This window comes from Carcharodon carcharias, chromosome 20, assembly GCF_017639515.1.
Source record: "Carcharodon carcharias isolate sCarCar2 chromosome 20, sCarCar2.pri, whole genome shotgun sequence".
Taxonomy (NCBI): domain Eukaryota; kingdom Metazoa; phylum Chordata; class Chondrichthyes; order Lamniformes; family Lamnidae; genus Carcharodon; species Carcharodon carcharias.
Genome location: NC_054486.1, coordinates 104,286,808 through 104,309,939, shown reverse-complemented (window position 1 = coordinate 104,309,939; position 23,132 = coordinate 104,286,808). Strand labels below are relative to the sequence as shown.

Genomic DNA, 23,132 nt, shown 5'->3' with positions numbered 1-23,132 from the left:
CAGTTTAGGTCAAATTACCTGTTTCCGTGCTCTAAATTTTGTTTAAACATCACCCTTGAGCCTTATTTTCAGTGTAAACATTCCTGGCTTCTGCAGCTTTTGTTCCTAAATTGGGTTATGGCCTAATTCCTAGTATCCATTCAGTTGCTATATCCTCTCCCATAGCTAGATGTCATTGATATAAAGAATACTCCATGTGAAGGCCAGAGCAATTCTCTGCATAAGCTCAGAATCAGTTCCTGAATTTATGCATGTCCCTTTATGGGGTATGTGAAACATTCCTTGTTCCAGTCCTACTCTGGCCCCCTCCCACAACTCTTTCTCCAGTACATCGAAGATTACTTCGGTGCTGCTTCATGCTCTCGTCTGGACTTGGAAAAATTTATTAATTTTGCTTCCAATTTCAACCCCTCCATCATTTTCACATGATCCATCTCTGAGACTTCCCTTCCGTTCCTTGACTTCTCTGTCCACCAATATCCATTACAAGCCTACCGATTCCCACAGCTACCTCGACTACAGCTCCTCACACCCCGCTTCCTGTAAGGACTCCATCCCATTCTCTCAGTTCCTTCACCTCCGTCGCATCTGTTCTGATGATGCCACTTTCAAAAACAGTTCCTCTGACATGTCGTCCTTCTTCCTTAACCGAGGTTTTCCACCCACGCTGGTTGACAGGGCCCTCAACTGTGTCCGGCCCATCTCCTGCGCATCCGCCCTCACGCCTTCTCCTCCCTCCCAGAATCATGATAGGGTCCCCCTTGTCCTCACTTATCACCCCACCAACCTCCGCATTCAAAGGATCATCCTCTGCTAACTCCAGCATGATGCCACCACCAAACACATCTTCCCTTCAACCCCCCGGCGGCATTCTGTAGGGACCATTCCCTCCGTGACACCCTGGTCCACTCCTCCGTCACCCGCTACACCCCCACCTCCCTCCCACGGCACCTTCCCATACAACCACAGAAGATGCAACACCTGCCCCTTTACTTCCCCTCTTCTCAGCGTCCAAGGTCCCAAACACTCCTTTCAAGTGAAGCAGCATTTCACTTGCACTTCCCTCAACTTTGTCTACTGCATTCGATGCTCCCAATGCGGTTTCCTCTACATTGGAGAGACCAAACGCAGACTGGGTGACTGCTTTGTAGAACACCTTCGGTCTGTCCACAAGCATTACCCAGACATCCCTGTTGCTTGCCATTTCAACACTCCACCCTGCTCTCATGCCCACATGTCCATCCTTGGTTTGCTGCATTGTTCCAGTGAAGCTCAACGCAAACTGGAGGAACAGCACCTCATCTTCCGACTAGGCACTTTACAGCCTTCCGGACTGAATATTGAGTTCAACAATTTTAGATCATGAACTCTCTCCTCCATCCCCACCCCTTTTCCGATTTCCCCCTCCTTTTTGTTTTTTCCAATAATTTATATAGATTTTTCTATTCCCACCTACTTTCATTATTTTTAAATGTATTTCCATCCATTGTTTTATCTCTACCTTTTAGCCTATTTCGATCCCTTCCCCCTACCCCACTCCCACTAGGGCTATCTGTACCTTGCTCATCCTGCTTTCTACCCTTAATTAGCACATTCCTTTAGATAATATCACCACCTTCAACACTTTTTTGTCCTTTTATCTGTGACATCTTTTGGTTATCTCCACCTATCACTGGCCCTCTATCCAGCTCTTCTTGTCCCATCCCCCCCCTTAAACCAGCTTATATTTCACCTCTTTTCTATTTTTCCTTAGTTCTGTTGAAGAGTCATGCGTACTCGAAATGTTAACTGTGTTCCTTTCCGCAGATGCTGCCAGACCTGCTGAGTTTTTCAAGGTATTTTTGTTTTTGTCCTGAATTTTGTTCTCTTTTCATCTGGCTATGCTGCCCAATATCTTAATAGTTGTCTTTACAGCTGCTGCATCTGGTTTGCAGCAGTGTTTTATCCTTCAGTATATCAAAATACATCTCTTGTGTCATGTAGAATAATGCCATTTATGTTGGCACTCTTTATTATCCTTTCCCTTTGTATTTGTTCACATTAAACGATGAGTGCCATTCATCAGCCCACTACTGATGTAACCAGGTTAGATTATAGAATTGTACAACACAGAATGAGGCCATTCAGTCCATTGTGCCTATACTCTTCGAAAGGTCTTCACTGCTTTTTCCCCAGTGACTTGCACATTTTTCCTTTTTGAGTGTTTTTCCAATTTCCCTTTTGGAAGTTACTATCAAATCTGCTTCATCTGTCCTTTCATGCAGTGCCTTCCAAATCATAACTTGTGGCATAGAAAAAAATTCTCCTCATCCGCTCTGGTTCGTTTACCAATTATCTTAAATCTGTGTACTCTTGTTACTGACCTTCAGGTAAAAGACTCACCTGTAAAATGTGTTCTAGCTTGCTCAGACCTTAAGACAGTAACGGAAAACAATGATAAATTGGTGTTTATCTTCTGATGGATTATTTATTAAAGATGATTTTTTTCATTGAACCTTAAAACTGAGCCCTCTCCTATTTTGTATCACTGTGAATGAGAAAATGCCCCATAGTTATGTTTTAATTGAGACAATTTTGTACAACGGTGAACAAAGTAGGGAAATTACAGAAGACGTTTCTTGTATGTTTTGAGTAGTCAGAGGGGTGTTCATGGACTTTGTCACTACTGCATATCATTTGACATGTGTGCGTGTGTGTGTGTGTCTGTGCATCTATTTCAGCTTCCAATGCACTTAATCTGGGAGATGAATTTAGCACACTTATTTTGAAAACAGAGGTGATTAGATCAGCACAAATTGAAACAAATTGCCAGTCTGACTCTTGGTAACAACCCAAGCTCACTGACTGTAATTAGTTCAGTTTTTGCACAGATGAGACAAAAAAATGCCACCTTGTACATGCCCTAAAATATATTGCAATGATTAGGTTGACTCCCATATCTGCATAATCTATGCCTTGAAGTTTGGTTTAGAATAGTAGAGTTGGGCCACTACTCATTGGTGGGAGGTTGAGAAATACTCCAGTGCTGAACTAGTTATGGTATGGGGGAATGTGGAGGCTTCAAATGTGGACCCTAGAATTTTTGTGGAGTTAGGAGCGCTCTTGCATCTCCTGCTTCTTTAAAAACTCTTCCTGAAAGTTCTGGTCCTTTTTATCAGGTGGTAACCAATGACGGCTTTGCCTGCTCACTGCGTGGTGCAAATAGTTACACTTTACAACTGTGACTTGTGTTAAAACTCACTGCTCATTCACTGAAGAAAGGAGGAACCTGGAGTGAAGAAAGGAGGAACCTGGAGATAGTCTTTCCTTAACATGGGTTTATTCACAAAACCCAGAGAGCACAGGCGCAGGCCCCCTTTTCTTTCCCCCTGACACAGGAGGAGATCGATCCTTATATGTACATAAGAATAATGCCCTGACCTTTCCCCAATTAGTAATGGCTTGTCTCAGTTATAACTAGAGCATGCAGTTCATTGTGACAGGATTGCAACATTAACAACTAAGATAAAAGCACTGGCCCTCTATCCAGCTCTACTTGTCCCACCCTCCCCTTAAACCAGCTTATATTTCACCTCTCTTCTATTTTTACTTAGTTCTGCTGAAGGGTCATTCGGACTCGAAACGTTAACTGTGTCCCTCTTCGCATATGCTGCCAGACCTGCTGAGTTTTTCCAGGTATTTTTGTTTTTGTTTTGCAACATTAACAACTTGGATTAGTGATGAGAACTGACACAGGAGGTAAACTGGAAAGCTCTTTCTTTTATTCTTTCTTGGGATGTGAGTATTGCTGGAAAGGTCAGTAATTTTTGGCCATTCCTAATTGCCCTTGAGAAGTTGTTGATGTGCCTTGTATCTATAGTATAGAAAAGCCTTGCTTCTCCCTGTGCTTAACTGCCTACTTACCTCATTATAAGTAACTATGTCCACATTTATAACGGGAACTTGTCTATGTAAACCTGCTACGTTGTAATTACATTATTTCACCAATGGAGATGCTGCAGTGCCATCAATGATGGGAGGCTGTAATCACAGATTGTTAAGATTGTCATTTTCCATTATAAATGTGGACATGGGGATTTATAATAGAAATACAAAATCAAGGAGAGAGAGTCTGACTTCAAACTAGGGCTGACTTATGTCCAAATGCCCCAGTCCAATCTTCCCCTGGACTGTGGCCCCTCCTCACCCAAAGGATGCACATAGCCTTACACCATCTTACTGCATTCTAATAGCAGATTTTCAATTTTCCTTTCTGTTCCCCACCCTGTTCTCTCCCTGGTGTTTTCTCCCCTGGGCATGACGACTTGCCTTGCATCTTATTCAATGGCATCAGAAAGTTCACATCTTGCTTTACCCATTTTCTAAGTTGAGATTTTTTTTTGCAGGCTGCAGGGTACTTATGGCGGACTCATCGAGTGACTCAGACACATGCCTTCACAATTTTTCCAGGCGGCGAGGACCACTGAAGGCAAAGGCTAAGCGAAGGAGCAGAATGCACAATGCTGTCGATGTGTCTGAAAAAATAGACACATTAACAAGCACTTTGCAGGTATTGTGTTGGATTTAAAAACTTATTTATCTTGACTCATTATACTTGGCACTTGGTGCTGCATTTTCTGCAGTGTTTGCCTGAAAATTAAAAATGCAAAGAGGAAGCTAGTTATATAAAATTAAGTGGGAAAATGGTTATGTAAATTTCTGTTCTGTGTTGTCGGCTTTTGCAACCCAGTGTACTGGATGGGCGAATGTGATGACAGCAAGACCTTTCAGTGACGTGCCAGAGACCCCAAAAATTGTGAAAAATGTAAATCAAATGTATATTAATTTAAATACAGGAGCATTTGTAGTTAATAGAAATTTAAAAAAAGAAGTGGATTAGGATGACTTTTTCAGAAATTGAGTTAGGGATGTCCAAAGGTAATTCAGCACGCTCCCAATAGGTCTGAGAGAGAAGCTATTCCCTTTGAATGATCAATGTTCTGGAGAAATTGAATGCTAGGTGAGAGTAGTGAAATTTATGTTAAGAGGCTTTGAGGGCATTATTGAGAGCTTGAGATGTTGTTAGGAATCTAATTCCTAATTTATGTCAATACTTAATTATAATTACCTTTTTAATATCTCTGCACACAACTAATGTTACTCTAATAAGCAACTATTACATGATTATCCTGTTCAAAATCTTGTGAAGAATTTCAGCTAACTAATTTCAATGCCTCTGAGACAGCCCAACTGGGATTGTGAGGAATTCACTATGACAGATTTAGAGTTATGTCTAGCACAGGCAGTATTCTCCCATGATACTGATAAAGAGATTGTGATTTTTAAGTGGATTTTTTGTCCACTTCTAAACGATTGAAACCAGCCTTAGCAGTGACTCCATTTCTGTTTGAAGAGTTCAGGACTTTTTGATGTTTGAAGTTGAATGCATTTCAGGATACCAGTCGAGACCTATCGAGCGTTGATCGGATGCTGGGGCGCTATAGAGGCTATACCAATGAACAAATGGAGACAGTGGCACAGGTGTGTACTTGCAAAAGATAAATAATTTCATAAGATTGGTAACTCTTGCTTCCCCCAACCCCGTTCCCCTTTGTAAGTCAGTGTCAAACACTCACCAACAGTGCGAATTGGTGAACAATCTGGGCTGAAGGTTCTGCTGTTCTGGTAGTGAGAAGATCACTGTAGCTTGAGAAAAATCATGTAATTTGCTCTTTAATTATCTCTAGCTACCCCACCCCCTCAGTTATTACCCCCTTATTTGCTACATGTTGTCAAGTGCTTTTACATTAGCATGATGGAGCTGAAGGCCAATACATGCTTATAGCAAAAAAATCTGATCTTCATTGTTCTAGCAGGGCCAGGGTGGGAAGGCAGAGAGGGAGGGAGGGAGCTGGTGGAGGATGGTGTGTCTTTTTTATTGTGGATCATGTTAGCTGCTGCCTGATGTACTGGCTTCAGTTTGGGTCTACTCCAGGCAAGGATCTGACTGTTCTGATAACCAATAGTATCAAAGGCTATCCAATTAAAAATTCCCAGGTTGAGACTGATCTATAATGACCAAATGTTGCATGTTTGTGGAGAAAGCTGGAATCTGGATTGTGATTGATGTCTTGTTGGCCAACGGAGGGGTGACGTATGGTCAGTTAACAAATAATAACCAGTAGAGAGTAGTGGCTGGTAGATTACCATTCTCCCAGAGCTTTTTTAAACAAAGTAAAAATGCTTCTGGGATAGTCCAATTTGGATTGAGAGCATTGTGAGGAATTTTGGAAGCAAATTCATCCCAATGATTTGGGAGATCTGTCATTTGAATTGCAAAAGATTCTTGTTTAATATTTATGGGAATTTGTAGTTTGATAGCATTATGAAAAATTTAAATTATCTTCCAATTAGTGGAAGTATACCTTAAAGGAGGGTTGTCTGATCTTGACAAGGTTGATTGATTAACAAATACAATAGATGGGCATAGTTCTTTGTGTTGGAAGTCTGAGTAGTGGACAAGGAAGTTAACTTTTCCACTTAGGATCAGACAAGTGTTCAATGGCGATATGGGGTGGTAAAAGTAGGAGTTGGGGCGGTTAGTCACCAAAAAAGGGATTTACGCATGGAGGCAGAGGGCATAGTTGTGATATTAAATTAATACTTAGCTTCTGTCTTTACCAAGGAGGAAAGATGTTATCCAGGCCATGGTGAAAGAGGAGGTAATTCAGACACTAGAAGGCTTTAAGGAAGTTTTGGATAGGCTGTCTGAACTTAAAGTTGATGAGGCCCTAGGACCCGATGAGATGCATCCAAAGATACTGAGGGAAGTGAGAGTGGGAATTGCAGAGGCACTGGCCATAATTTTTCAGTCTTTCTTAGACTCAGGGTGGTGCCAGAATTGCAAACATGTCACCCTTGTTCCAAAAAGGGTGTAAAGATAAGCCCAATTAGTTCAAATAAGGTGATGGGGAAATTTCTAGAAATAATAATTCAGGACAAAATTAATAGTTACATGGACAAATGCAGGTTAAGGGAAGTCAGCATGGATTTCTCAAGGGAAAATTGTATTTAACTAACTTGCTGGAGTTTTTTGAAGAGGTGACTGTTAAGGTTGATGAGAGCGATGCTGCTGATGGTACATGGATTTCCAAAAGGCATTTGATACAGCACTGCATGACAGACTTGTGAACAAAGTTATAGTTCATGGAATAAAAGGGAAAGTAGCATCATGGATGCGAAATTGGCTGAGCCACAGTAAAGAAAGCAGTGGTTAATGGATGTTTTTTGGATTGAAGGAACGTTTGTAGTGCAGTTGCCCAGGGTTTAGAGTTAGGACCCTTGCTTTTCCTGCTATATATTACTTGGTGTAAAAGGCACAGTTTCAAAGTTTGTGGATGATATGAAGCTTAGAAACATTGTAAACTGTGAGGAAAATAGTTTAGAACTTCAAAAGGACATGGACATTGGTGAAATTGGTGGACAGGTGGTAGATGAAGTTCAATGAGGAAAATGTGAAATGATTCATTTTGCTAGGAAGAACATGAAGAGACTATAAAATAAAGGGTCCAATTCTAAAGGGGGTACAGGAGCAGAGCTACCTGGGTGTAGATGTGCATAAGTCATAGAAGGTGTCAGGACAGGTTGAAAGCGTGGTTTTAAAAAAAAATACATATCCCTAGGCTGTATTATTAAAGGTACAGAGTACAAGAGCAAGGAAGTTATGTTGAACTTGTATAAGACACTAGTTCAGCCTCAGCTTCTAGTTCTGGGTGCCGCACTTTAGGAAAGAGTTTCTTTAAATATATAAAAAGGAAGAGAGAGGCCAAAGTGAACATAGGCCGCTTAGAGAATCAGGCTGGGGAAATAATAATGGGGAACCAGAAAATGGCAGAGGAGTTGAATAGATACTTGGCATCAGTTGTCATAGTAGAAGACACTAACAGCATTCCAAAAATACAAAATAATCAAGGGACAAAGTTGGGAGGGGGAGGAAATAAATACTGTAACTATCACTAGAGGAAAAAGTACTAGGGAAACTAGGCTGAAGGCCTATAATTCCCCTGTACCTGATGGCTTGCATCCTAGAATGTTAAAGGAAGTAGCTACAGAGATAGTGGATGCACTGGTAGTAATCTTTGAAGAATCCTTAGATTCTAGAAAAGTCCCAGGGGATTGGAAAACTGCCAATTTAACACCCTTATTCAAAAAGGGAGGGAGACAAGAAACAAGTAACTATAGACCAGTTAGCTTAACATCTGTCATTGGGAAATTGTTAGTCTATTACAAAGGATATAATAGCAGAGCATTTAGAAATGCATAATATAATCAAGCAGAGTCAACATGAAGGAGAAATCATGTCTGACAGAATTATTAGAATTCTTTGAGGAGGCAACGAGCAGGATAGATAAAGGGGAACCAGTAGATGTAATATATTTGGATGTCTGAAAGGTATTTGATAAGGTACCGCACATAAGGCTACTTAATAAGATAAGAACCCAAGATGTTAGAGGTAGTATATTAGCATGGATAGAGGATTGGCTAATTAATAGAAGACCACGAGTTTGGATAAGGGGGGCGTTTTCAGTATGGCAACCTGTAACTAGTGGAGTGCCACAGGGATCAGTGCTGGGGCCTCAGTTATTTACAATATATATTAATGAATTGGATGAGGGAAGTGAATGTATTATTGTCAAGTTTGCAGATGACACAAAAATAGGTGGGAAGGCAAATGTTGAGGATGACACATAAAGTCTACAGAGGGATATAGACAGGTTAAATGAGTGGGCAAAAACTTGGCAGTTGGAATATAATGTAGGAAAATGTGAGGTTATGCACTTTGGCAGGAAGAATAGAGGGGCTGAACATTACTTAACTGGAGAAAGACTGCAGAATGCTGCAGTACAGAAGGATTTGGGGGTCCTCATGCATGAATCACAAAAAGCTAGCATATAAGTTCAGCAGGTAATAGAGCGGGCAAATGGAATGTTGGCCTTTATTTCAAAGGGAATCTAGTATAAAAATAGATGAATTTTGCTAAAACTATACAAGGCATTAGTTAGACCACACTTAGAATACTGTGAACAGTTTGGCCCCCTTATCTCGGGAAAGATATACTGGCATTGGAGGCAGTTCACTGGGTTGATCCTGGGTATGGAGGGATTTTCTTATGAGGAGAGGTTGAGTAGGTTGGGCCTGTACTCATTGGAGTTTAGAAGAATGAGGGGCGACCTTATTGAAACATATAAGATTCTTAGGGGGTTTGACAGGGTAGATGCTGAGAGATTGTTTCCCCTTGTGACAGATTCTAGGACCAGAGGGCATAATCTCAGAGTAAGGGATCACCTGTTTAAGACAGACGAGGAGGAATTTCTTCGCTCAGAGAAGAAATCTGTGAAATTCTTTACCGTGGAGGGCTTTAGAGGCTAGATTGTTAAGTATATTCAAGGCTGAGATAGACAGATTTTTAATCAGTAAGAGAATCAAAGGTTATAGGGGAAAGGCAGGAAAGTGGAGCTGAGGATTATCAGATCAGCCATGATCTCATTGAATGGTGGAGCAGACTCGATGGGCTGAATGGCCTACTGCTCCTATGTCTTATGGTCTTCAATATAGTGACATTATCGAGAGTACAGAAAAGATTCACAAGAATGGTTCCAGGGTCAAAGAACTTCAGCTTTGAAGATAGGTTGGAAAAGTTGGAACAATTTTCTTTGGAGAAAAGAAGACTGAGAGGGGATTTGATAGAGACATGTAAAATGATGAGTGGTCTGGACACAGAAACTGTTCTCGCCCATGTAAGGATTGAGAACAATAGGGCCCAGATTTAAGGTATTTTGTGAAGAGGCAAAAATGATATGATAAACATCTTTTCATGCAGCGAGTGGTTAAGATCTAGAATGCATTGCCTGAGAGTGTGGTGGAGGCAGGTTCAGTTGGGGCATTCAAGAGAGAATTAGACTGTTATTTAAAAAGGATAGATGTGCAGGATTGTGGGGAGAATGACACTAAGTAGATTGCTCATTCGGAGAGTCTGTGTAGACATGATGGGCTGAATGATGACCTTCTGCGCTGTTAAAATTCAGTGATATCACTGGAGCCTGTTCAGTTAATTTTTGCATCAGTAGGCATCAAAAAAGCTGAGACTCGTGAAACCTGCTGTGGGTGTCTGATTCTTCATCACAAAAGTTGATCCCAGTTAGAAGCATAGGCTGGAATTTTCTAGCTCCTCACACCGGCGGGATCTTCTGGTCCCGCCGATGTGAATGGAGATTTCAATGGTTCACTGGCCCTGCTGCGGGGAAACACACTGTGGGAGGGCTGGAAAATTCCCGTCGTAGTGCCAAAGAATGGCCACACATCCAGCAAGGTATGTTATTGAAACATAGCATGCTTTGGTAAGTGGTAATTGAAGCAGAGATCCTGACACCTTTTGAGGGAAAGTGGATCAGTATTTGAACCGGAGGAAGAAACAGGTCTATGGGGGAGAAAACAGGGCGGGGGTGATAGGTTTTGCATTTCTCCAGCAAATACCTCACCTGACACCTAGCTGGGGTCCCCAGGACAGTAACTTGGAGTGGAAAACCTGGCACCGTCTGTAGCTATCCTACTACTGAGTTTGGCTATTTTAAGACTAACTTAGGTATTGAAACTGTGCATTAGTCACATGCTGCATCTCATCCACCAAGCTACCCGTGGAGATTGGGTCAGGCTCTTTGCTTGCCTTTCACTATTGTTTGTTCACTATTGAAATTCAACAATAGCTTTCATGCTCTTTGCCTTTATAACCCTTCTTTCCCTCCCGTTCTCTTGATTTTCCTGTATGCAGTTTTTTGTATTTCTTGCTAGTGTCTTCCATTCAGATTCCACATTGCGTCCAATTGTTATTGATGCTTATTTCCCTTTTTTGTCTCTCAACTGCCTCTTTAAAGCTGGACTGAGATATTTGAGCAAGTTAGATTGCTCTTTCAAAGAACTAGCATAGACTAGATGGAGCGAATGGCCTCCTGTGCTGTATGATTTTTATGATTCCATGACAACACTTTCCATCTACCCCCAGGTTAAAAAATAACCCGTTAAATCCATTTGCTGCTGTAGGGTACCAGTAAACACATTTGAATTGCAATCTTTTGTTGTCCTCTCCTCTCATGCTTTGTTTTGTTTTTCTGTTTTGGTTTTGCACCAGTATTTAATAAGTAAAAAATAAAATGTGCAAAAAGCTTTCTAACTTTGTGTGCTGGAAGACCACTCAAATTATGAAAGATTCTATTGTGTAGTGGTTCTCAACATATTTTGTAGCTGAGTTGAACATTTTGTGGGAGTGCTTTTGCTTGGCATTTGCCCACAGCAGTGTGGGTGAGGTCATACCTCGGTGTGAAGAGCCAACCTGCATCGCACCACCCGACATATGAAGAAAATATTTCTGGGAACTGGCAAAGCCCACTTAGTCTCAAAGATCAAGGCATTTTTTGATGGAGGACTCCTTGCTTTTTATATAGCACATCCATCAATCCCTTCTTTTTGCAGAATTAAATGTCTTCTAAATCTATTATATCCTGTTTTGATAGATATTCTGGTAACTTTATTCCTTAATGACATTGTCTCTGTTATGCCATCACACAGCATAGATGAATTGCGAGAAATTCTTAAGGTATGAAGTAAATTAATTGGTCCCAAAGTGCCATTAAAAATGTCATAACTGGGAAAATTGTATTTTGAATAAAGCAACACATGACATTCTACCTAAATTTTTTGTTTTGATTTTTGGAAATGTGAAGCTGCGAGATGATTTGGAACAGTCCATTGATGAGTTGCGAAGTCAGCGATTGAGCAGACACTCTGGACGTTCCATTCCTTCTCTTCATACCAGTGACCTTCAAGGTAACTCAGCAACAGGTAAGAAACGTCTTCTTAAGGGTCACGCTGTGAGATGCTATGTTTGGGGGAAGTGGAGCTGTGCTCTAGATTTCATTTCCACACACAATGGATGCAAAATATCGTAGTGCAGCTGTTGCTTCTCTGGTTTTCCTTGCTTAATCTTGCAAAGGGGGGATGATTCTAGAATAAATGCTAGAAAATCTGGTGAAGTTGCTCCAATTATAATTTTATTTCCCCTTTATTAATATTCTCCTGAGGCCTGGATGAGTGCAGCTCCAACAACACTCAAGAAGCTTGACACCATCCAGGACAAAGCAGCCTGCTTGATTGGCACCCTATCCACCATCTTAAATATTCATTCCCTCCACCATTGATGCACAGTGGCAGCAGTCTGTACCATCCATCTATAAGATGCAGTGCAGCAACTCACCTAGGATCATTTGACCCATGACCCAAACCCACAACCTCTACCACCTAGAAGGGCAAGGGCAGTAGATACATGGGAACACCACCACCTCCAAGTTTCCCGTCATGCCGCACTTCATCCTGACTTGGAACTATATCACTTTTTCTTCACTGCCGTTGGACCAAAATCACGGAACTCCCTTTGTAACAGTACTGTGGCTATACCTACACCACATGGACTGCAGTGATTCAAGAAGGCGGCTCACCTACCAACTTCTCAGACAATTAGGGATGGGCAATAAATGCTGGTCTTGCTAGTGACACTCATGTTCCACGAATAAATTTAAAAAAGCTGTTAGCCTTACTGGGATATAGTTTGGTGATGCTGGTCGCTTGCATGTACTTGGACTAAGTTATTAATTTTAGCGATGATTCGAGACAGCATGTGTTGTTGGGTCAGTGGATTATTTGAGTCGGCAAAGCTAAATCTAATAATGTCATTGCCTTCATCCATACGCACTATTCACTGTCTAGCTATTGGGATTCGGAACTCTGGCTGTTTTTTTCCTATCAGACCAATGCCCAGTTCTAATTTTGTAAAGGGCTGTCTGTCCAACTGCAGTGTAGCTCTTTGCAATTTGATGGATTCCATAAGGGCTAACTCATCACCACCAGAGTTTTTGACTAAATATCTAAGTCTAAGCATCTTATTGAAAGCCTCTGCATACCACATTTACTGCATTGCCTTTGTCTATGTTTTCTACTACCACTTCTATTTCTTTTTACATTCTTTGATTTTTTTTTACTTCCACTTTGGCATCCTAATTGTCTTTAGATGTCATCCTTTTGCCTATTTATATATTTTGCATAAGTATTTTCCTTTAGATTCAGTTCTATCCTTTCTCCTTTATTTCACCCATGACACCTAAATCTTGAACAGTTTATATCTTTTAGTGAAATATATTTCTCTTGAACTATGTTGGTCTTTTCTGTTGTATTCTTTTGTCAATATTTTGCTGCAGTTTATCTTCCTTAGCTCATCATCATTTCCTCTTAGTTGGCTATTTTATAATCTATTACATGGGTCTTCATTTGTGTGTAATGCTACCTGTTAAATATTGTGATCATTACTATTCCTTAGATCGTTTCCCATGCTTAATTCTCTTATCTGCTCCGGTTCACTTCCCATTTCTGGGCTTAGTGTTTCCTCCCTTGTTGGGCTTCTTGAATATTGCTTTTGTATGTGCTGTTAAAAAATTCCACTTACCTCCTTTCTTTCACTTCAATTCCTGTCAATTTAGTTGGGGATAGTTGGAATCCCTCATCGTTAAGATTCTGTCTTTTTGTTTTATTCTTTCACAGATTTGTTTGTATTTCTCCCTCAACTTCTTTTCCACTGTTTGTCGGTCTGTAGTTTATTCCAAATAATGTGACCAGTTCCTTTCTGATCTTTTATCCCAATGCATATAAGCTCTTTGATTCTCTGTTATGTGCTTTCTGGCTACTATCGCCAAGTTACTTTCATTAACCCAGCTACTCCACCACTTCTTCCTTCCTTAGTATTGTTATATATATTATAACCTTCATTATTTAGCTGACAGTTTCACCCCGCTTGTAGCCATTGTTCTATTCTCTCTATTTCCCCACTTCTAATTATGATGATCAATTCTCAAATTTTGTTCCTGGTAGTTTGTGCATTGCTTTACAGGCTTAATAGGCTCTTATTGTTTAATGTGGCATGCATTTTAATGCTACTTCCTATAACCATTGCATTTCCTGAGTATTTATTTTGATCTTTTTGTACCTTGTTCTCCTCTTTTTCTTGTCTTGAGATTAATACAATTTCCACTGAACCCTCTTTCCCCTTTTACTAATTTAAAGTCCCTTTTTTTGCAGTCCTATTTATCCTTGAATGATTTACAACTATTTTTACTACTGACTGCTAGTTGAATGTGTGTGGTGAAGTTAATTTAGCCTGATTTTATGTTTTCAGAAAGTCGTCGATATCGTCCTACCTCACCCCTCAGAGACCCTGGAGGGTACCTAGGAGCAGAGCGTAGAAGGTCTAGATCTGCAACTGTGAGATTTGTAGATGACCTGGAATCATTAAATCATGTATGTTAAAATGTAGAATAGTGATAATGTCATTTGGCTTATCTATATCATCTTTCTGTAGAAATCTAGAGGTTCAGCTCCCTCAACAGCTATTTGCCTCTCTTTTCTTTTGATTTCAATGTTTTAAATTTTCTTCATCTTGGTACTTGTCTAATTATCTAACTTCAAAGTCCTTTACTTGTTAATTTTTCTTATGCCTCTCTGTTCTCACAGCGATTAATCTGTCTGTCTAATATTTTATTAAAGCTTGGCTACAGATGAAGTCATCTTCCATATTAATGCTTCTGATAGTTCGTTCTTTTTCCCTACCTGAGGATTTTTCCAATGTGGTTGACAGGGTCCTCAACTGTGTGCATTCCATTTCCAATACTTCTGCTCTCGCTTTCCCTTCCAGAACGACAATAGGGTTCAGCATTTTGGAGGGACTGTTCCCTCTGCAGCACCCTGAACACCCCCTCGCAGCACCCTCACCTTCCCATGGCATCTTTCCATGCAAGTGCAGGAGATGCAACACCTGCCCTTTTACTTCCTCTTCCCTCAGTGTCCAAGGCCCCAAACATTTCGTCCAAGTTAAACAGTGATTTGTGTGCACTTCTTTCAGTTTAGTATACTGTGTTCACTGCTCACAATGTGGCCTGCTCTACTTTGGGAAGACAGAATGCAGATTGAGTAAACAGCTTTGTGGACAACACTCATTCAGTCTGTAATTAGAACAATGAGCTTCCAGTCTTGTGCCATTTTAATTCTCCACCTTGCTCTCATGCTGACCTCTCTGTCCTCCGTCTGCACAGTGTTCTGATGAGCTCAACATATGCTTAAGGAACACCTCCTCATCTTTCAGTTAGGCACTTGCAGCCTTCTGGACTCAACATCGACTTCAACAATTTCAGATCATTACCTCTGTCCCCATTTTTTAGGATGGCAGCTGTGGAAAGCTCTGCTTTTCCTATTTGCACCTCCTCTAGCCCCATCTTTTTGTTTCTTTACTTATCCTTTTACCTTGCACTGTCATGTCTTTTGTTATTTAGTCTCTGCTGCATTGCACCATGAAGGAACCTTCCCTTTTTTACACCCCCTCCACCTCCTTTCGTTCCTCTGTATTTATGAACTCCTGCCCATTAACTCTGTTTGTCTCTCCATAGATGCTGTCAGACCTGCTGAGTATTTACTCCAACGTTTTCTGTTTTTATTTCAGATTTCCAGTGTTTGCACTGTTTTGCTTTTGTGTAATGAATGATTGTTGGGTCTTCAACCACTTTGTACTGCCAGGCCATCAGCTAGTTACATTTGAGGGTAAATAATGTCACTGTGAAGTCTCCGTCTTCAAGGTGATATTTATATTGTGAGTTTTTCTATGATTGTATGGATCCCGTACCCAATATTTGGGCTATCTGCAGTATCTTAAAACAACCTCTCCTCATACCTGGATGTCAGCTGTGGTTCGGTGGTAGTATTCTCACCTTTCAGCCTGAAGATTGTGGATTCAAGACCCACTCTAGACAATTGAGCAGAAAAAATCTATGCTGCCTGCTGGTGCAGCCCTGTGGAATGAGGTGTTAAGCCTAGGTGCTGTATACCCCTTATTTCGAAGATGAGCAGTGGGGTTCTGGCCAATTTTTATTGTTCAACCAACACCGTAGAAGCAGATTATCTGATCGTTATCTCAGTACTGTCCTCCCTTGCTGTGTACAAATTGGTTGCTGTGTTTCCAACATTACAACATTGTCTACACTTCAAAACTACTTAATTGGCCACAAAGCAGTTTGAAACATCCTGAGGTTTTGAAAGGCAATATAGAAATGCAAGTTATGGAAAGGTGAAACAGTGAAGAAACAACATTTGTGTTTTTTTTTGTGATGAGAGTTGGAAATAGTGGAAATCTCAGCAGGTGAGGCAGCATCTGTGGGGAGAGGGAGAGAGAGAAAAAGAGTTAACGCTTCAGGTCAGTGACCATCCATCAGAACTTGGATCATCGTTGTGAAACATTGACCCTGTTTCTCTTTCTACAGATGCTGCCTTAACTGCTGAGCATTTCCAGCATTTTCTGTTTTTAGTTCAGATTTACAGTATCCACAGTATTTTGCTTTTGTACTCGCGTCTTTTGACTGCTTGGCTTTTAGTAGTACTCGCACTTGAGTCAAAAGGTTTTGTGTCGCTGCAGATATCTCAGCAGACATTTTAATTCAGCATTCCCTCTGTACTGTAAGTGCTTCTTTCAGATGAGATGTTAAACTGAGCATCTGTCTACCTGCCCAGGTGTGATATATCCAGGGCTCCTGGTTCCTGCTCTTTGCCTCCGAAGGGCTCAGGCCACTTCTTGTCAGTTTTTTTAATGACTAACTTGTGACTGTCATTTTGGTAGCTGCAGGGTAAGAACGGCTGTTTTAGTTCCAGCTTTTACCCCTATGTGCAGTAAGGGCATGTGCAGAATGGAATCTCTTAAATCGTAGCAGCTCCTGCCAGAGCTTTCTAGACTTTAGTTATTGGGTTGTGTCTAAATGGGGAGAGTGTGCAGTGCTTATCTGCTTACAGATTTTGGCAAATGCAGACTTAGCGCTCTCCACACACCGATGAATTTTTCAGTAGCTTGATTTAAACATGCTGGTCAAAACATGGCAATGAGTTTTTACATTTGTCACACACGAAGTTATTCAAAACAAAAGTAAGTTTACTTTTGCTTGTATTGTGGAATCAATGTATTGTAGCTCTCAATTCAATGAAGACCTCCCATTTACTTCCGGCTTCTGTGCAGCACCAGAAAAAAACTGGCACCTCTTTAGTGTTCCTGATTTTGTTTTTTAATGGCAGTGATGAAAATTTTAAGTGTAGAAATAATGCAGTATTTGGCAGTGTATAAACTACGATCCAGTGAAGACTTCTGTCTTTCCCTGCAGGTACATACATTGCATCAGTCACTAAGAGATCTAAGGAGTGACCAGTTGCGCCTTGGAGAAGAGTTTGATGACGAAATAGCAAAGCGGAATAGGTATGGATTGCTTCGGGGTTTTGTTCCCTTGGGTACCCTTTAGCATCATGCATACTTGAGGAGCTAGAGCTGCTAGTCTCGATGCAATGATTGACTCATCCAAACAATTGTGTGTTAGAGTTGCAACTTTGGGTGCATGTATTTCATCTCATGGCCTCCTTCCACCATTGTCTATCCAATATGTCCATCCTTACAGTACACCACCTCCCCACACCTGTTGGAAAGCCGACTGGATGATTCTTGACTGTCAGTCTAAACCTTTTATCCCATCTTCAATATTTTCATAATTAATAAACAAAAGTGTTCAAAGAATATTAAAACACACAGATTTTATAGTACACGCTATAAATTTTACCTCTGGTTGCTCACAACATTGTCCTGGAGCTTAATCTTTAATTCCTGGAGTGGGGCCTTAATTGGTCAAATTGGCTTCCTGCAACTGCTGGGTTGCCGATTCCTGTGTCAGCTTGCCCCTGGGAAAGTCGCCGGGAGGCAGGACAACATTGGGGAGCCAATACGACGTGCAACAGTCTGAATTTCCCGGCCTCTTAAGGCGTCTTTGTAAGGCTGAGAAAATTCAGCCCGGCTTTACCAGCTGCGCTCAGCAGGACATGTTGAATGCACTGAGTAAATCTGATATTTTTTTTGATGATCAGCCTTTCTGTTTCTCCCTGTTGGTTCAGCCTTGGTGGGTGTCTCAACAGAGTCAGTCTACTCTGCTAGGCCTGAGGCAGGAAATGTTCATTAGTTTTGCACAGCTGAGCTTCAAATTTTAGGGTGGGCGGTTGGGGTGAAAGAGGGGTGGATTTGGATTTCGGGTCTCTTAGGCAGAATTCACTGGTCCCGTTGTGGCAGGAGCAGAGCTGGAAACTGTGGCGAGCCGTTCAGATGCCCATTGACTTCGGCGGGACCAGAAAATCCCGCCAACGGGAGGGGCTGTAAAATTCTGGCCCTTCATCATAGATGAAATGTAAATCTGTTTTCAACAACAGGACAGACGTAGTGACTCGAAAAACTGTGGACTCTTTATCAGAGAAACTCCGAGACATGTCCAGAACAGAAACGGTGAGTTTCTAGAAGTATGTTTGGCAGTAGCAAAGCAAGCAATTGTACTGTGTTATGTAAGTGCAAGTGATTTTCATGTATTTATTTAACAAAAGTAAGTAATTGTCCTCTCATTCATCCCAATATTATTACTGTTTTAATATTTTGAAATTGAATATAAGCCAGCTAGCTGTTGGGTAGAGTGACAGACAGATTTCACAATATAAATCCTCAAGGATGGCGATTGATTACAGGTGGAAGAGAGCTTGAAGCTGGAATTCCAACAGGCTGCATAGGAGAAAAGTACCTTGGCAGAATAACAGAACTATTTCTGCCTTTAATCACATGTTAGAGAGAATGATAGACCCTAAACGAAGCCCCCTCCCTTGTTTGCCATATGAATAGATCCTTCAAGAACTACATTAATCCCTTTTGTATAGTGTATTAGCTATTGCCTCTCCATCTTCATGCTATTTTTAGTAGTTGCTTTTGTAGGATTAATTGGATTGGTACTCCAATAAACCTCAAGGAATGTGAGTCAAAGGATACCAGATAAATCTTTAATTCTAATTAACTTTGATTCCTCTAGTTGGAAATTCTTCACCTCCTTACCTGAGGAAATGATTAGATGCCTGAATTTGGTTTGCTTGAGCCATTCTAAATTATATTATTGTATCCACCACCGGTCCCCGATATAAGCTGTTGATAAAATGCCTTAACCACTTGCCAAAATTGGCAGAAAACATCAGCCTAGAGAATCGTCAACTGTCATTTATTCAATTACACAATATAAAAATACAATTACTCTCTTAATAGTAAACAGTGAGAATCTGCAATGTATGATGTAGATATGAACTTGAGGGTTTAATGTGCAGTTATGAGGGCAGTTCAACTTTTTTTTTGTCATCGTTCTCAGTCTGCTGGTGTTGCTGGCAGAAATTAAAAATAATTAATTGGGGCAGGGCCAATTATAATAAGGTGAGAATAGATCTGCACAGAAATATTGAAATCAAAGATTGCCAGGTAAAGCTGTAATTGAACAGTGGGCTATCTTTAAAGAAGGCGATAGTTTGGGTACAGTTGAGGTACATTCCCATGAGGGGGAAAGGTAGGATAAAACAAATCTAGAGCTCCCTGGATGATGAAAGAAATTAAGAGTAAGTTGAAGTAGAAAAATGGTGAATGTGACTAATGTAAGATTGATGATGCAGTTGAGAACCAGGCTGAATATAGAAACTTCAGAGGAGAAGTGGAAAAATAAATGAGAAGTAAAGAGAGAGCATGAGAAGAGATTGGCAGCTAACATAAAAGCGAATCCTAGGGCTGGATTTTTGAGGCGGTTAGCTTGAGTTGGGGCATTTTATGATCAGGCAGACCTGTCTTGATATAAAGGCCCCATCACACACAACCTTCACTCCAGGGAGGTGGGTTGAGATTGAGTTAGATCCACTGACCCCGGAATCAGATCGGTGTTGGCCACGGGGGCAGGTGCGTGCTAAGGTGGGTTGGCTAGAAGGCCCCCTGAGACTCTCCTCCTGAGGTGGTACTCTGAGACTTTGTCCCAGTTGTTTTAGTTTTTAGGCCCTCTAACTCTCACCCCCACTCATACCTCATGTCCCCTTCATGGCCTTCATTACCTTTCATGCCCCCCATGTCACCTCTATAGTCACTCACCCAGTATCCGTTATAAGCAACCTAAGGAACCATGTAGAATTGTCACTCAAACACATGATACAGAAAAAAAACTTACTCATGAAGCCTATTCAAGAATCTTAAATCCCTGCCAGTGGTCAATCTGTTTTAAAGACAAACAAATTTGTATTCATTAACCACATCAAAGGCAGATAATCCTTTAATAGCCTCTTAAAACTGGAAATCAAAGTGTGAACTCAGTCCTCCCTGTTGTGATAAGTGCTTTTGAAACTCCGCCAGCCATTCATAATGGGCTCAGGTATATTAACAGCCCTTGGAAAATGGCAACAATGAATTATTGAAACTGCAGGAACAGATGGTAATGTGTTTTTCTAAGCTACACCAGATAGCCTGTCAACCAAAACTGTCCAAAAGCCAGTATTTTTATTATATCCTGACAGCTGCAGCCGTTTTATTTTCATATTTGGCAGACTGGGATACTAAATAACATCACACCATGACACTTAAACAGGCCTTACCCGCCCTTTAAGAGTGTTTACGTCTTATTCTGTAAATTCATGGCTCCCACTGTGGGTTAAGGCCCTTGCTTCAGTGAAAATGGGGTCTTTTTGAACTCATCACTAAATTCAAATGGTCCTGCTGATTTTTTGGGCTTCCCGCCTGTATGACCCATGCGTCACTGCCTTCCCTCTGTTGGCAAAAATGGCATCTGCTCAAAATGGGGATGGAAGGTCACATCTGGGTCCCGCCCACCTTTTTTTTTAAAAAGGCCTCCGGAATCTGCCTGACACTGTGGGAATTTGGCTCCAAAAGTCTTATGTAGGCCTGTAAATAGTAAAAGGGTGGTGAGTGGAGAATTGGGGCTTATTAGGGTCCTAAAAGGGGATTCACGTATGAAGGCAGGGCGTGTGGTACTAAATGAGCACTTTGCATCTGTCTTTACCAAGGAAGAAAATGCAGTCCAGGTCATGCTGAAAGGAGAGTTAGCTGAGACACTGGATGGTATAAAAACCGTTGAAGAGGAAGTATTCGGTTGGCTGCACTTACGATAAGTCATTAGGACCTGATCAGATGCATCCAAGGATCCTGAGTAAAGTAAGGATTGAAACTGCTGAAGCACTGGCCCTAATCTTTCAGTGCTCCTTAGGTGGAGGCCGTACCGGAGGACTGGAGAATTTCAGTGATCACACACCCGTGTTCAACTGCAGGGCAGCCGGTTTAATCTTGGTGCTGAGAAAGTTTTTTGAAACGATAATTTGGGACAAAGTTAGCAGTCATCTGGCTAAACGTGGATTAATTAAGAAATCCAGTGCGGGTTTATCAAAGACAAATCGGGTTTAACGAACTTGATTGAGTTTTTTTTTTGATGAGCTAACAGAGGGGGTTTGAAGAGGCTGACGCGGCTGATGGACTTCCAAAAAGTGTTTGACACAAAGTGCCACACAATAGGCTTGCCAGCAAAGTTAAAGTCCATGGAATAAAAAGGACAGTGGCAGCATAGTTGGCTGAGTTACAGGTAACAGAATAGTGGTGAGTAACTTGGGCATGCAGGGCACTATTTCAAAATTTGCTGATGACACAACACTTGGAAGCATATTGAACCATGAAGAGGAGACTGATCGACTCTGAGAGGAGATAGACAGGCTGGCAGAATGGGCAGACACGTGACAGATGAAATTCAATGCAGAGGAGTATGAAGTGATACATTTTGATAGGAAGAACTAGGAGAGGCAATATAAAATAAAGGATGCACTTCTAAAGGGGGATGCAGGAATAGAGGGACCTGGGGGTAAAATTGTACAAATTTTTGAAGGTGGCAGGGCAGGTTGAGAAAGTGGTTAGCACCCTGGGTTTTATCCATAGTTGTGTAGTGTGCGAAAGCAAAGAAGTTGTGGTGAACCTTTACAAAGCACTGGTTCAATCTCAATTGGTGTATTGTGTCCAATTCTGGGCACCACACGTGAGGGAGTGGGGATTGATTAGCTCAGTTGGCTAGAATGTGATGCAGAATAACATCAGCGCGGGTTCAGTCTCTCTACAGGCTGTGGTAGTTCATGGAGGTGTGCCGCCTTGCCTTGCCCCATGCATGTGGCGTGGTGCTCCTCAAGCTATATAACTAATTCTCTCTCTGTAATGGAGCGAAATGCCTATGGTCCTTTGTGAGCTATGACTCATTACCTTGCCCTACTACTGGGAGGATGCGAAAGCATTAGAGAGGGTGCAGAGAAGGTTCATGAGAATGTTTCAGAGGGTGAGGGACTTTAGTTATTAGATAGGTTGGAGAAGCTGGAGCTACTCTCCTTAGAGAGGAGAGGGTTGAGAGGTGATTTATTTGAGGTGTTCAAAACCATGAGGGATCTGGACAGAGTCGATAGGGAGAAACTGTTCCCATTTGTGGAAGAATTGAGAACCAGAGGACACTGACTTAAGGGGAATGGCAAATGAACCAAAGGTGACATGAGGAAAAATTATTTCATGCAGCAAATGGTTAGGATCCGGACTGCACTGCCTGAGGCTGCGGTGAAGACAAATTTAATCATGGCTTTCAAAAGATATATGGGCAATTATCTGAAGAGAAAAGATGTGCAGTACCATGGGGGAAGGGCAATGGAGTGGACCAGCTGAGTTGCCCTTGCAGAGAGCCGGCATGGACACGATGGAGCAAATCGCCTCTGTACTGTAACCATTCTGTGATTTGTATAGCTCTCTGCCGCCATCCAGTGAGAGAAACAAAGTACTGCGGAGTTACATTACTGCACACTTCAGGATTTTATGCTGTTTGATCCTGGGTCAATATTTAGCAGCTTGATGATATAGTTTATGTAGTTGATCATGTGGGAGATTAAAAACTACATATATATATTTATTTATATATATATATATATATATATATATATCTATCATCATCAGAGCTGCATCAGGTAATGTATCAACGAATGAGGGGATGTATAAGACTGACTGCCTTCCGTTTATTGTCTGATAGAAGTAGATGACAATGAGGTTTTCTAGGGAACTAGAATTTGCTGATTTGAATCCATTCCCCTTTTATATCTCTGCAGGTATATGCTAATAA

The 23,132-nt window shown here is 41.3% G+C and overlaps 1 protein-coding gene across 6 annotated transcripts in view; it reads left to right on the top strand.

Moving 5' to 3' along the window:
* Positions 1 to 23,132, top strand: part of LOC121292823 (centrosomal protein of 128 kDa-like) — a 327,101-nt gene that overhangs the window by 5,890 nt on the left and 298,079 nt on the right. For all 6 annotated transcript variants that reach the window (XR_005946333.1, XR_005946334.1, XM_041215267.1 and 3 more), the window contains exons 2-7: positions 4,386 to 4,549; positions 5,434 to 5,520; positions 11,757 to 11,874; positions 14,255 to 14,376; positions 17,271 to 17,362; positions 18,355 to 18,427. Coding sequence is in view for 4 of the 6 variants with exons in the window: in XM_041215267.1 (XP_041071201.1) it covers positions 4,400 to 4,549; positions 5,434 to 5,520; positions 11,757 to 11,874; positions 14,255 to 14,376; positions 17,271 to 17,362; positions 18,355 to 18,427 (642 nt within the window). In the remaining 2 variants the exon portion in view is untranslated. The remainder of the gene's footprint in view (positions 1 to 4,385; positions 4,550 to 5,433; positions 5,521 to 11,756; positions 11,875 to 14,254; positions 14,377 to 17,270; positions 17,363 to 18,354; positions 18,428 to 23,132) is intronic.